At 41.5% G+C, this 15,528-nt stretch overlaps 2 protein-coding genes across 3 annotated transcripts in view; one reads left to right on the forward strand and one right to left on the reverse strand.

Annotated features, from left to right (window-relative positions):
* Positions 1–785, reverse strand: part of fam222ba (family with sequence similarity 222 member Ba) — a 28,856-nt gene extending 28,071 nt beyond the window's left edge. Inside the window, exon 1 of one of the 2 annotated variants that reach the window (XM_035666799.1) lies at positions 666–785. The gene's annotated coding sequence lies outside the window, so the exon portion shown is untranslated. The remainder of the gene's footprint in view (positions 1–665) is intronic. The other variant, XM_035666800.1, reaches the window with a different exon arrangement.
* A 4,621-nt stretch (positions 786–5,406) lies between these two features.
* Positions 5,407–14,537, forward strand: eral1 (Era-like 12S mitochondrial rRNA chaperone 1). The gene is made up of 11 exons (XM_035666330.1): positions 5,407–5,663; positions 7,108–7,266; positions 7,428–7,555; positions 7,663–7,740; positions 7,828–7,874; positions 7,970–8,031; positions 8,130–8,242; positions 8,903–9,208; positions 9,457–9,606; positions 10,038–10,118; positions 11,570–14,537. Exons 1-11 carry the CDS (start codon positions 5,558–5,560, stop codon positions 11,690–11,692), a joined length of 1,353 nt encoding a protein of 450 aa, XP_035522223.1. The 5' UTR covers positions 5,407–5,557; the 3' UTR covers positions 11,693–14,537.
* Positions 14,538–15,528: the final 991 nt, after the last annotated feature.

Below are 15,528 nucleotides of genomic sequence, written 5' to 3' on the forward strand. Positions count from 1 at the left end.
TATATATATATATACCCATTAGGATGAGGATATATATATATATATATATATATACACTAGCAGTGGGAGACACCTCCAGTGACAGCTATAGCGCACTCTAGTAGCATGAGATAACCACACTTCCAACTTCATCCACAGCTGACATCTTCCAGGAAAGGGACTTGTAGTTTCTCCTGAGAGGTGACACCAAACTGTGTGCATCATGTTAATGGGAATCCTAATGATGGAGATGTAATCATGATGATGGTGATGATGATTTGGCAGGCAAATGGAGCTCTACTTAATCCTTAAAACAACTAGCCAACCAGCTCAACAACACAAGCCCAGTTTCATTCAGTTAACACCGGCTTTGAACGAGAATGGATGAGTCCTTCAGAGCCCACGTAAGATATGTGTGGCTCATGAAACAGAGTGAAGCCGTAAGGGTTTACAGTAGACGGACACACAGTACAGAGGAGCAGTACAGCTGCTACAACCCTGCATGTTGCCAGTCAGTGTGCCAGCTGACTGCCCAGGCTCCTGGCTAGCTAACCTAGCCATCAGTCTGAAACATACACAGTCCCATTGTTGCCTTCTCAAGCTGTCCTATAATATTAATGCCACAATTATAGAGGATGTCACCCAGTATCGGGCAGCAGGCGTGTTATTAAGATACAACTACTTACTCTCCGTTTACCTCTGCGGAAGGCATCGTTTAGTACGTCGCCATGGTTTAAAACGGACAGATTTTCTCCCGTTGCCCTGCGCTGCCGAATCACTGCTGCTGTCTGCGGCAGCTACTTCCGGCGCATGCGCAATAACTGGGACGGTTCCAGACAGCACGGTGCGCTGCGCAGGGCAGCCGAGTGGTTTAAAGGTACAGTGGGGGTGAAATTCAATTGGACGGCTACACATTTATTTTGTTTGCCAACTGGAAGGTGAAATGAGTGAAAGAGCACAAACTAGATGTTTAATTACTGTGCAAGCTGTACAATATCAACATACATGTACAGGTTGGTTAGCAAACTCTGTAGGCAGAAGTATTAATATGTAAAATAATAGTAATAATAATAATTTCATGGGGTTTTATGTTGCTCAGTTAACTGTGCATATGATGCGACCAGTGGTGTAGAGTAACTAAACATTTAAAGTTAAATACTGTACTGTACAAGACACTTAAATTGAGTATTTCTGTTTTATTCTACTTCTACTCGACTATATTTCAGAGGGGAATATTGTACTTTTTACTCCACTACACTTATTTGACAGCTATCGTCACTAGTTGCTTTGATGATTGAGATTTTGCATACCAAAAACATGTAATCAGTTTATATAATATGATGCATTAGTGCACAGAAGAGGAAATCATCCCAACCTTTGGAGATGAGAGTGAATGGTGATTTGGGGGCTGTAATAAAGTAATGACATAGCATTTTAATTAGTAACAATAATGTGTCGACATACAAAAAACAAAAAAACAAAAAAACAGCTAGAAGTGTGTTATTATGTCCAGGGCACCACCAGCCTCCAGAGCAGCTTCAGTGCTCCTAAAGATGATTGATGAATGGAGTTTTGACAACGATGATAGTGGAGAGCATTTCACTAAAAACTAAAATCTCTCATAGGTGTTCAGTCGTGTTGAGGTCTGGTGACTGTAAATGCCATATCACATTTTCATACTCATCAAACTAGTCAGTGAGCCATTGTGCCCTATGTGAAAGCACCTGCATTCATTACACTAATTTATTCAGGTTTTTCCTTTGATTTTTTGGGGGCTTGTCGTTCCAAAAGTAATATTTAAAACGATCACATGTCTGTTTATTACTCTTTGAGCCTCAAGCAAAATGTTGTCTGTACACCAGAATCCTAATTCACCCAAATGACTATGTCATAACTACAATACCACAAACAAAATGAATTTATTGTATTGGGGTGATGTTTTTTTAAACCTCTGCATCTGTGTGGCTATATACCACTAGGTGTATATGGTTATATATGTTTTCTGGGTAAACAGACCCTTTAGGTTCCCACACTCTAAAATAATATAATAATAATAATAATAATAATAATAATAATAATAATAATCTTTCTTTTACCTTCGAAAAATACAGCTTTTTCATGTATTTAACCAGCCCAAATATAATACTCATCAGGTAGACTGACACGAGATTTGTCTTGAGCTGTCTTACCCTTGCACTTTGCATCATTGTGCTCTTCACATGTTGTATAATGAATTTTGCTGAGGAAGATAAAACCCAGTCAGAAGACTTGACGGTCAATAGTGTCACATGCTTTGTGATTTGATGAAAGGTTCTATTTGTGTAGCCTGATGTGTATAGCTCCCTAATCAAAGACTTATATTTCTGTGACAACTAAAATAAATTACTCTATTACAAGCGCCCACCTGCCCTCTCCACAGTATTGATACCGTTTTATTACCAGAGAGAGACAGATGGACAACAGGGAAGATTGTGGCAAGTTATGGGAATGCTGGACAATGTGTGCTCGTGGCCTTGTAATGTCATGTCAGGTTAGCACCTGCACAAAAGTAATCAAATGAGATGATTAGAGAGAAAATTACACACGTTCTACTCCACAAACATTTCTGAAAGCATTGTGAGGGATAAGTCCACGGCTTGGGTTCCAGTAGCCTACAGACTGGGCTTATTACAATACTCCAGCCAATTTAGGCCTGCAAGCTTCACTTCCCCCATCAGCAAGTGAAAGAGGGGAGAATTTGGTCTGAAAGCCCAATCACACACACCGCTCCGAGTTCAGCAGGTGGGGAAGTAGCAGCAGCAGGCTCCATCAGGCAATAATACAAAGTTAATGATGCAGAATGGTGTCTTTCTCCATACCAAAGAAGACGTCAATACAGGATGTTTAAGAACGCTGTTTCTAATTACGCTTTTTAAATTCACCACTGACGTGATTGATGATTTCAAAGAGAGGCATTATTGATCCACTTCACAGACAAGTCACATCGATTGCAAGTCTAGAATGAATAAAAGTTTTTTTCCCCCCTTTATCTCCCCCACTGAGAGAGAGATTGTACAATCAGAGCATCAGTGTGACCTGTGTGGGTAGTTTGGGAGCTAAATCACCTCTTTTAAAAAGCAGTCTGAGCAAGGACGCATGGTGCAGTGATTGCTGGATGGAGGGACCTTGGGGGACCTTCAGGGCGTCACATGAGATGCAACAGCTAAAACTCACTGCTTTCTCATTTATCAAATGTGGAAATTCATCCATCCATTCATTAATCTGCGGGATCCTGTACAAATAGCCTGTCTGTGTTGGAGTCCTCAGCGTGAAAAAGTTCAGGAGCGGCTGTTTTATAGACAATCAGCCAGCTGTGCAGCATCACGCCTCTCACTGCAATCAGCGGTGATGGAGTGATGGATGCTCTGACGAACTGACAGATTGTTTTTTCCCACCTCTGCTCCCTGTTGACATGCCCCATGGCTCGTGCTTATTATTCCATGAACTTTGTTATTCCTCATGAGCAGCCAGGTCCTTCCTATTAGTGCAGAAGCTGCCAGTTATTGCATGTCTAATCCCAGCTAGTGATATTAGTAAATCAACAAGGGAGGTTACCAGAGCAAAACCTGCAGAAAGTCTGGCATCACCTGGTTCGGCTGCAGAAAAAAATCTGCAAATTCAGGGAGATTTGACCTATTCCCTATCAATACAAAGTCTTCTGTGAATTACAGAAAACAAGATTGATTAGGAATCAAGAGCAGACTGGATTGCAGCAGCAGAGGGAGGTTTTCCATCACACCATGCTGAATCTCATTGGCAAGTGCACTTCAAGTGGCAAAGTGGGCTACAGCTTATGATTAAATGGTCTGCAGGCGAAGCCTTTTTGTCTTTTTTTTTTTAGAGAGAGAGCTCTTTCTGAAGGCCAAAGTTAATGCAGTCATAGAAAGAACTCTGATACACTCCCACGTGAAATGGCCATGTGAGGAAAGCCCGGAGGGAGAAAAGGCCTTGAATGAATTTGAGAGGGAGAGAGAGAGAGAGTGGGAGGGAGGCAGATAGAGAGAAAGTTCAAACATTACTGATCCTCAAATATCCTTTTGGTTTCTGGTTCAATTGGAATTCGGCAGTAAGTGTCTGCTAAAAGCTCCATTTTTGTTGCCCTTCCATTGCTGCTGAGCTTTTAGAGTTAGATGATGACAGATTGTGAGCTACCTGATATCCTTCATCATCCTCCCCAGTGGAGGTGTTTGTTCCGCCCCAAGCAAGTCCTCCAGGACTAACAAACAGCCGGCGTGTTTGATGGACTATGGGGAGACAGCTGCTCTGCTTGGCTTCGCCATATACAGAATGAAAACAACATGTTACAGTAATCAATCAATATGCAAACTGTGTCCTTTTAGTCTGATGATTAACCTTACAGACTTCATGGTTATCAAGTCATTATATCAGCTTGTCATTGTGAATTAGTACTGAAGAGTTACAGGGTGTGAGCATGCGAGCAGTGTTTTTCCTCAGGTTGGGATATTGCTTTAAGCATGAATGCTCGATATATCCTCAACAACATTGTCACAACTGTGCTTCAAGAACCCTTGGGGATAAGCTCTGTTTTGTGTACTCGAGAGGGACAAGAGGGAAGGAAAAGGTCTGCACGGTGCAATCTGATTTGTGGTTATAGGCTCACCATCCTTCACAAAGTAATCTAGATAATATCACCCGAGCCAAAAGATCCTTTGAGCGCTGTCATCCATTTTAAACTGTGAGTTGCTCATGTCGGCAGATGTGTTTGTGCATTGTGATGAGCTGATTTAAAATTGCCACTGGCTCATTTTAGCCTCTGAATATCCTGCAGACAGGTGGCTCCCAAACAGGGGCCCCAGGAGTCCTCTGGGAGTTACACAGGGTTTGCTGCAAAATTATACATGACTTATACATAATTTTTTTTATTCTACACATTAATGAACATGTATATGTAAAATAACCATGTCATTATTTTACATGTCAAAGTAGTTTCAAGAACGAGAACAGCTTCAGTCCATGTGAATGATTTTTTTTCCATACTAACTTTAGTTCCTCTGACTTTAATCTTCTATTGTATTCTTAGTTCTCATTTGATTTCCTTCCTTGTTGTTTTGCTCTCATGCACTCATTCTGTGGTCAGTTAGACTCTGATCTTTCTGATTCAGTAACTGAAGGTTATTTTACTTGTGCCGTCTCTGTTGACTCACTCTAGATGGGAGTTAAGGCAAATATCAACATGTAAATAAAACAACATAGTCAAGACATATATTCAAGAGACACTTCTGACAAAACCTATTTAACCAGGGGTCAATCTGATATTTGAGTGCGCCACTTTTAGACTAATCTGAAGTCTTATTTGTAGATGAAACATGTTGTAGTTTACACATTGGCCGCTAGGGGGCGGTGCAGCTCCCACCCAACCGTCTGCGAGGACACTCCTGAGAGCGGAAGACGTTTCTCTTTGGTAAAAGCAACATGGTGTCACCCTGTAGACAATGTGAACATAAACAAGCGGCTCTCCTCTAACTCGATAAACACGGTCCCCCCGCAGAGGAACACCAGTAGCAGCTGCTGAAGCTCAATGGCGCTGAGAGTGTGCGCTCGGTTTCTCAGAGACTCCGCCGTCCTCTCCGGACGGGTCACCGTGTCTGCCCGACAGGAAAGTGCGTCATGGTGTCTCACAGCGGGTCAGTCACTTACATGTTTCTCATATTGTTGTGGTTTTGTAAGCAAGGAGACATATTGGGTTGTAAATCATGGGATAGGTACAACATTTGGAGAAACTCAGTGGCGTACAGTGATGGAGCAGAGCCGTAAATCAGGGCACCTCCGAGCCCTCTGACACACACACACACACACACACACACACACACACCTCTGTTTGCTGATAAAAATGGTGTTATGCTGCTTTTAAGCTCGCCCGTGTCATCTGAGACTGTGTGTGGAATGACAGACAGGCCACAGACAGACTAAATGACAGGTAATGGCAACATATGGCGGTAAACAGTTGAGAAAGGTACATTTACACATTTGAGCTCCCCACATGTGCAAGCTTCAGCCTGACCCTTGTGTGTGTGTCACTCACTCACTCACTCACACACACACACACACACAAGTATAAACACAAGTCATTTATTTAACCATTTTCTCTCCATTTTCAGAAAACATTCCCTCTCTCTCTCCTTTTAAGGCAGAGTATTTTTATGTGTCTTTAAGGTCCAGTGTGTAGCATTTAGGATGATCTATTGGAGCTATTGGCAGAATATGGAATATAATATTCATAGGTATGTTTTCATTAGTGTATAATCAGCTGGAAATAAGAATTGTTTTCGTTACCTTAGAATACGTTTTTATCTACAGAGGGAGCGGGTCCTCTTTTACTACCCAGAACAGACACACAAACTACTAGCTCTAGAGAGGGTTTCACAGCCGCCCATAAAGGTCATGTCTTTAAGTTAAGATAGAGGTGCAACAAGTACGCGATTCAACAATTAGGTGTCAGCTATTAAATTAATTAACTATTTTGATAAATGAGAAGAAAAAAATTCCAAATTCTCTGATTTCAGCTTCTTAAATATTAAATATAATTATTAATAAGAAATATTTTCTGGTTTCTTTAGTCCTCTGTGACACTGCACTGAATATCTTTGTGGGCATCCTTATGGACCAAACAACTAATCAGTTAATCAAGAAAATGATCAATATATTAATTGATAAGGAAAAGAATTGTTATTTGCAGCCGACTTAAAGAGTAAATCAAACCTTTAACAATATTTACTTTGTATGCAGTTTACAATAATATAAAATAGAGGAATAGATCAGTCAGTTCAGTGCTCATTTTATCTATAGTTACTAATAACAATAGAAAATACTTTATAGATCTAGATGTCATTTGCTGTGTAAAACCGTGTAAAGCATTTACAGTAAAGTTTTTGTGGTTCCCAAAGGACTCCTTACTGTCCACAATCATCAGAGGTGTGATTAGTTTTATGAATGAGTTTATGGGGAGGACCATGTGAATGCATTATTACTGGTATACTGTGTCATATTAACATCCAAGGAAGCAGAATTAGTCAGTTACTTTACAGCCGTGCTTCCAGCGAAGTGATGGAGATGTTGATGTCTTTACAGGAAACGCTGGCTGCAGCCGAGGACGGAGGAACGGATTTATCTTCACCCCTGCTTGTTTTATTACATCAGAGGCATTTCTCAGCAGACTGATGAAAGGCAAAACAGCAGAGGCAGACGGCAGCTTTTATCGCCTTCCAGCCTCAGTTCTGCCGGACAGCGGTAATCAGACCACTGCCTCAGAGATTTACGTCCCTAAACTTATCTGATCACAGCCTTTTTCCACATTCTGCCCACCTCATCCTATCACCAATCTGACGTTTCCTGTTCATACTGCTGTCATATTTACTTGTATTGTGTTCATTTTGTTTGTGTGTTTTCAGGTGAACAGTTATCTCTGTTACTGCAACATCCAGATCAGCCTGACAATTCAAAGGTTTTGAAAGTGGCCATAATAGGTGCCCCAAATGCCGGGAAGTCCACACTGACCAATCAGCTCCTCGGCAGAAAGGTCTCCGCCTTAACTGTCTTCCTGCATGCTGTAATGTCTTACTGAGGAGGAGGAGGAGGAGGAGGAGGTGGTACTCACTTTGTAATGTCAATGATTGTTTCTTAAAGGTGTTTGCTGTGTCCAAGAAAGTACACACTACAAGGTCTCGTGCCCTCGGCGTCTTGACAGAGAATGATACTCAGATAGTGAGAGCTTTTCCTTCCTCTTTTGTCATCATTGAAATAACCATTGAAAAGCCAAATCGTCAATACATCGATGTTTATGTTTTGTAGATTTTACTGGACACTCCTGGTCTTACCACTCAATCAAAGGTCAAAAGGTGACTTTCTTTTTTATATTTTTGGTATTTTTCTGTAGTCTACGAGCAGCATTATTATACAGTGTAATATATGAATGGGCCTTCTGTTTCCACAGACACCAGCTGGAGAAGTCTTTGCTTGTGGATCCCTGGAACACAGTCAAGGAAGCTGATATAAGTATGATATACTGTAAATTGGCTCTGAATTGACTCTTTTTGATTTAATGGCTAGAGTGAAATATAATGCTGAGTTTCTGGAACTGTGTCCCTTCTCAGTGGTCGTCATGGTGGATGTGTCAGAGAGATGGATGTGCAAGAGTCTTGACTTGGAGGTGCTCAAGTGCCTAGCTCAGCACCCTGACATCCCCGCAGTTCTGGTTCTCAATAAGGTATTCTTCCCCAGAATAAACTGCAGTTAAAGGACTGAAGCATAAGGCTACCGATATTCAATATTTTTGTTACACTTGACAAATCACATGAAAGTCTGTCTCTCTGTACTTTCTGACTTCCTGATCCTTTCTATAGCACTCAACTCCAAACCCATTTGAAACTACTAAAGATGTAATTCTTTATAAACAGGTCATGGATATATAGTTTTGTTTTTGTAAAAGGCAAAATAATTTCCTAAATCAACTGGGCTGTATCTTTCAGCAAACTTGATTCAAACAGGATTAAATAACGCGTTTGTTTTGGACTATTTTTAGATGAGGATTAATCCACATTTGCTGCTCCAGTGAGTATTTACAGCAGCAGGACGCTGTATTTGAAATCGAGTCAAAATAAACTAAAGTGTGTGTGTGTGTTCATGGTAATGAAAGAATATGTCACCCAGTGCAACACTCTAGCTCATTGATGTATTTTTAATAGTTTTTAGAAAACAATGGAGCTCTGTGGTACAGGGGAGTAAGATATATCAGGTGTGACTACACAAACAATACTTATTAGTGGGATCAGTTTATTGTTAGTTTTGGTCTTTCCATGGGATTAGTTGACAATAAAAATAAATATAGAATATCACTAGATTTTCCTGGATGCTCTTCTGTTTTTAGGTAGACCTGGTTCAGGCTAAAGACAGGCTGCTGCATATCACAGCACAGTTGACCTGTGGAGTGGTGAACGGATGCAGAATGCAGGTCAGGCCAGTGATCAAGCCTCCACGGGCTGAAAAGAGGCCAGAGAGGGCTTCAGAGTTGCCGCTTGACGAGGACAGCGTAGAGCCTGAGGACAAAGCTGAGCCAAACTCTCCACTGAGCAAAGAGCAGCTGAAGGCGCTGAGGGGCCAACAGGGCTGGCCTCACTTCAAGGACATCTTCATGCTCTCTTCTGTGGATAGAGAGGACGTGGAAACACTGAAGGTACACGTTAGATTATGGTCATAGCATGAAATAGAGTCTATAGAATGCATGTTTTTGTTCAAATCTTATATCCTTATACCTATAAATGACCCATACTGAAAGCAGAAATTAGAAAGTAGAAAGTATTTGTTAGTTTTAAAAGGCCGCTTTACTTTAGTATTAGTTTCTAATATCTAATTTTATTGTTGTATCAATTAGTTTTTGTTTAATTTGATGATAATAACCATGCTTTTATCTCATTGTGGTAGACCTACTTTATGGTTGCAGCCAAGCCAGGATCGTGGCAGTACCATAGTGAGGTCCTGACTGACCAGAGTCCAGAGGAAGTCTGCACCAACATCATCAGAGAGAAGCTTCTGGAGTATCTGCCCTTGGAATTGCCCTATTCAATTACACAGGTGAATAATGAACCAGCTAACTGAGTTAAACCAGCGACATCTCACTGCACTGAGTCTATTTATTTAAAGTCATTCAGACTTACTTTCACTCTGCAGGCTCATTGTGGCCCCAGCCTCCACCTACTTTTCCTGTGCAGTCCTGAGGGGCCATTTTGTCTTGTCCTTTCTGGCATTATTTTCATCGTTCTCTGGATGTTATTTATGTGTAGAATCACACCACAAACATTTATGTGTTTCTGACAAACATAACATATGTGAGACTAGACTGGCTCATCTGTAGGACATCTTTAACACACATGCAAATAATTCTGGGATATGTTGTAATGGCCACTGCTTGAATCCAGCAGCTGACATCTTCTGTTCCAACGTTGACCTCCATTTTATGGACTTCATGAGCACATTGTTAACATTTTAAATGTCTCTGTTTTCAGTCTATTGAACTCTGGCATGTTGGAGAAAATCATGAGCTCCAAATTTCTGTGAAACTTTATGTCAAGAAAGAAACTCACATGGTAAGTGCTCTCTACACATGTATGGCTTGTTGTGTGTCTCGTATAGTATCTTTTGGGCCAGTTAGTTTAGCATACTTTTTATTTTATTTGTTTCATACCTAACTCCTGTGATTTGGTGTTTTGTAATTTCAGTCAGATTAATAAAGTACTTTCTATTGTGTAATCTGGGTTAATTTAGCACATCATACTGGGAGAATTGACAGAATGGGATTGGATTTCAGTACAATAAAGGTGAAAGAGCTTGTGTGGTCCCTGTTATAAACACAATTTAAAAAAAAATCAAGTGACAGGTATCAAAACCTGCAAAAAGTCCCACATAGCCTTTTTGTTATAACAAATCAGGACACTCAAATGAATGTTTTCTCCTGTTTGGCAGTTCTTTTTTACAATAAATATATGTAGTGTGAATGTAGCACCAACAAACAACTGTGTAAAAAATACCAGTTTGAAATATCTCTGTTGTGATGTGACTGGAGGAAGTGAAATCTTTCCCTCCATTACTGACACCTGTGGCCTCTCTAATGGCTTCTTATTTGCCGTTCCCTCATACCTCCAGATTCCTTTTTCCTTGTGTTTTTAACTTGTAAATATTTGAGCAGCCTTTCTGAATCATGCATAATTAATGGCACGATATTTGAAGCTACATCTGTGGTGCTGAAATGTTTCAGACCAATGACCTCCATCCAAGAAGAGAAACTCGGACCAACGCTGTTCTTTAGCTTTTACATTGAACACAGGGACGACAACAAACATGTGGATCGGGTACAGCACAGGCACTGACCAAAGGAATCCAGTCTCATCTATTTTATTAATAGTTCTAGGTACAAAGCTATCTTGTCGGGGTCACCTGGTAGAGCTGACGCCCCATGTACCAAGGCTGAGTCCTAACGGCAGCCATGGATTCGAAGTTTAACCTGTGGCCCTTTGCTGCGTGTCATCCCCCCTCTCTACCCCCTTTCCAGTCAATCTTCAGCTGTCAAAAATCCCTAAATATATTGATATATAAAAAAAGCTATCTTGTTCAAGTTCTTTGACTAAATCTGAAATTACATTTTTTGGGTATGAGAGATGCAATCTTTTGGATGAAAAACAAGCGTCAGTGAAGGGTATTGTTATTTTTCTGCTCAAATATATACCTATAATGACACAGTTCTAAAACAATAAAGTTTTAATAAAGTATTTTAACAGGTAATTTGTGGTGACAGGGAGCGGTGATATAGTGGATATCATCCTCTAATAAAGATGCAATTCACAATCTTAATCTTATAAAACCTTGTAATAGCTGTTTGCTACAAATACCTTGACAATATTTCCCACAGGGACCCTTTTTAGTTTAAGTTTTTTTCTTTTAAACATACATTTCTCAAATTGGACAGTTTTTCTTCTGCTGAATAAAACACACGTGGTTGTCTGTTCACTGGTGTTGTATTTCTGTATTTTATTGCCTGCAGAGGATGGTGATTGGCACAGCCGGCCAGATGGTAGCGCGGATCGCCCAAGAGGCGGGTGAGGACCTGAGCCATGTTTTCCTGAGGGAAGTAAAGCTGAAGCTCTCAGTCAAGCAGAGGAAGTGAAGAGGATAGGATGACTTCAGTGGTGAAATCCTGAATAGATGAAGGTGGATCCTGCTGGATTTGAGATGGCTCTTCTTGTCTTTTTCTCTTCAAAGGACAGACGCCGGATAATATCTCATCATGAGTCAGATGTGGAGCTGTGAGGTGGCATATATCCTCAGTCCCAGAGCTCCCACTGAGATGCTACCTGTCTGAGGGAAAGACATTGTACTCTGACTGCATCCTTTGTCTTTATGCTTCAGCGACCTCTTCTCATGCAGTCTCATAAGACATAATGAATGATGGGAAGAAGTTACGCATAAGTTGCTGTTATTATAGTGGTGGAAAACTGTGAGGGGTGCTCCCACTTGAAAGAAATACGTCTATTAAAAGCAGCTCACACAAGTAATTAATTATTGGCATTTATTTAGCAATGATGTATTTTAGGCAACAAACATGACACAGACTCTGATCCAAATGCATGTTTTGACACAAGTTTGACAGCGTGTTCATGGCTGAGCAGGTTTGGCAAGCTGTGAAAAGGCCGATGGTTTATCTTTGGCTCTCAGAGCTTTTTACTTGGCGCTCACTCCTTTCGCGCCTAGCGGAACCTGCACAGTCATGTTCACTCAAATGTCCCTGATGTACCATCCACCCTTGTTCCCTCCACTCCCACATCACTTTAGCCTTCTCCGCTGCTTTGAAGTGTGGCCATCCATCCCTGCGACTATCACTTTTTTTGTTCTGCTGCTTTCTTCCCCTTTTCTCTCTCCTCCTCTTCCTTGCCCGCCCTCCCTTTGCTTTTTTGGCTCTTATAAAGCCCAGCTCTGCCCCCGAGGGCTGAATTGTCTCCCTAATGGATGGCAAAATGGAGCACTAACCTGATGCTAAAATGGGTCAGATAATGGTGATTGGATTCATTCCTGCTGCCTGTGAGTTAACTCGACGGTTACTCTATCCGGGGCATCTTGATGAATAACCAGCTAGTGGCCTAAAGCAAGGGCGACAGGAGGGGGGAGGGGAGGGGAGGGAGGGAGAGGCCTTGAATGTCTCACAGAAGCTGTGTCAGCCCCTCAAGCTCTCCCTGCTTTCTGCAACGGCTGCTTCCCAGTGATTAGACAAGCCGGTTGCGCAGCAGAGATCACTACTTAGACAAGCCAACTGCTGCTTGAAGATATTACAGCTGATGTACGTCTGCCAGCACATTAAAGTGAACCTTCAAACACAAGATATTTAGAATGCTGATACCTGAATAATGAGGGACTCGTTTGTTTGGGAGCCATGTTCTTTATTTTACATCTCCAAAATCGAATCAAAATATCATGAATAACAAATCAATCACCAACTTTGTTCATCCTCCCGGTCCTGATGACATTGAGCAAGGGCCATATAACCCTTACCATTACTAAAACTCAGTAATGGTAACGGTTTGACGGCCCTCCTCTGTGCAGCGGTCCGCAGTCAGTTAGGCCTGAGTTTGTGCTGATAGTGCCGGAGGGGGAATGAAACCCTGGATAGTACATCATCTATACTGTAGTGTCTCTTTAATAAACTTACAGTATAAGATGATATCCTGTCCAGGGCACAAGACATTAACTGAAAGCAGCGAGCTCCCGCTGTGCTTGTAATCTGCAAGGCAAAGGCAGACGACTCATTAGTGATGCACACAGTGAAGGTCGGCCAATGAAAATGTTAATCATATGGTAAACATAAAAAAAAAACAAAGACGTATTCAAATGCCAGTCAGAAGAAAATGCCCTTCTTAATAATGTGTGCTGTAAAACAAAGAGTATTGTTAATCCTGCACTGTCAACATCTCTGTCACCTGCTGCCGAGCCTCCTCCGCTCTGTGTTACATACTCACCATTTTTGCACGCAGTGGGGATGCGGGGGGCATCTTTTGTGGCTTGCTGACACTTGCCTTCTTAAGCTCATATTTTATGGCTGCTATGTGTCCACGACTGGTCCACAGGCTCCTAACCACTCTGCTTGCTGGGCTCCGGCACTTAAAGGCCCCCCGGCTCATTAGCATACTGTGATGACATCTGGGTGGGCCAGACAGCATTGGGGGGGGGGACTTTTTTTCTTATCTGTTGCCAACCTGATCGCCTCTGTCCAATAATTGCCCACACCCTTATTACACCCGATTGGACTTTGCAGAAAAAATCCACATCAATCCTGTTTTTGTTTTTACTGCAAATACAAATGGCATTAATTTAACATGTTCAATAAGTCATACTGTAGCAGAGTAATTTTTTTTAACATGAATCAGTTTGATTTAGCAGCAGAGAAACAAATGCTTTCCTAGAAGCACTCAATATTTCTCATACTTCTCTAAATATTCTTCATGTCTGCACCACTTCACAGAATTTAGTTGTGAGTTTTGGCCTTTCTCGGTCATACACGCCTGATGAAAAGAACCCAGCAGTAGGCCAGTGAATTTCTTCATCTTCTATTAAAAAGCTGGGAGCTTTATCTCACAGTGCGGTAATACATCTAATGTTCATCATCTCTTAAGTCCTCTGAATCTCATAGCCTTTGGATTTATGCGTGATGGTTTCGTGGGTTGGAATTTAATACTACGATATGTCAGCTGATGTCATGTTATCTGACTTATTAAACTCTTCTTTTTTTCCATACGCTCAGCTAGATTCCAGGATATGGAGAGCTGAGATGTGTTTTTTATTAGATGTGTCATACAGACCAGCATATCAAACTCGCAGCATCAAATTATAGCCGGGACTGTGATGGAGCAGGTAGTAGTTTGCTGTAGTTTGTCTTTAATCCCTGACAGTTTGTCTACATCCTTTAAAAACAGGTTGACTTTGTGAGGAAAATAAATCTTCCATGGGGACTTTGTCCTCCAGCCAACTGGACTCATTGGATTCAAATCTCAAAACTGCTGCAGAAGCTTGTTAAGCAGTAATTGAACAAGATCAGAGTCATGTAGTGCGGGATATACACAATATAGCCAGCTTTGTTTCAGGTATTGAGTTCTCAACTGATGAATGTATCTGCTCCAACACCAAATCATTAACATAGAAATATTCACAGTGTGCTCACGTCTTCAGCTACCACTGCACCACTGCGCTAAGGTCAGGTTCATTTATCACAGTTACTGTAAACCTACAGAGGGAGAGGGACTGTGAGTCCTAATATTTTTAACAATGAGCCAGTAATTCAATTGAGTGACTAGGTCTTTGTTTGTGGATGCTGTATGTGAACTTCGACATGTTCTTTAGGAGGGTCCGGGTTAGGTGGGACATGACGGTCACTCTAGTTAGGGTGTAGGCCCCGGTTCGGGGTGTGAGGGTTCCTCCTGTAGGCACAGATAAAGACGGAGGTAGGACTATCTGGGTGGCTTGGTCTCAGTCCAAGTCTTTATCAGCAACAGAAACGCGCTTTTCTACTAATGTCCATTTGCGTCCGCAGATAAGTTTTTCATTCTTCACTACACGTGGAGAGAAAAAGCGAGGGAGCTCTCATTGTGCGGCAGTCCGGCTTTATCCAAAGTAATCAGGGGGAACTTGTTGGGGGTTTGATTAAACTGTTTGCAGTTAAGTAAAGGGGAGAAGTGGTTTCTCTTCGTGTTTTCTTGAACAACGAGCAAATGTAATCTAAATGCCATTATATCATGTAGTGCTCCACATCCTCCATTTCTCTACCACATGTTCCGGGCTTTGGCCAGCCTCAACCCCCCCCCCCCCCACTCTACTGGCTCAGATCAGAGCAAAATTCATTCAGAGTTTTTCATAAGCAGACTAATTAAGAGCAGAGAGAGAGACATTATGAAAGTGTGATTTTGATCATCCTCTAGGGCTACGTAAGTGTCTGGAGGATTTATTTAAAAAAAAAAA

This window comes from Morone saxatilis, unplaced genomic scaffold (genome assembly GCF_004916995.1).
Source record: "Morone saxatilis isolate NCDOM2014 unplaced genomic scaffold, NCSU_SB_2.0 Contig20, whole genome shotgun sequence".
NCBI lineage: Eukaryota > Metazoa > Chordata > Actinopteri > Moronidae > Morone > Morone saxatilis.

Coding starts and splice junctions, on each gene's coding strand:
- eral1 (XM_035666330.1), top strand. CDS start 5,558: ATGGCGCTGAGAGTGTGCGCTCGGTTTCTCAGAGACTCCGCCGTCCTC. Junction 7,556..7,662: donor ATCAGCTCCTCGGCAGAAAG/GTCTCCGCCTTA, acceptor TGTTTCTTAAAG/GTGTTTGCTGTGTCCAAGAA. Junction 8,032..8,129: donor AGTCAAGGAAGCTGATATAA/GTATGATATACT, acceptor GTCCCTTCTCAG/TGGTCGTCATGGTGGATGTG.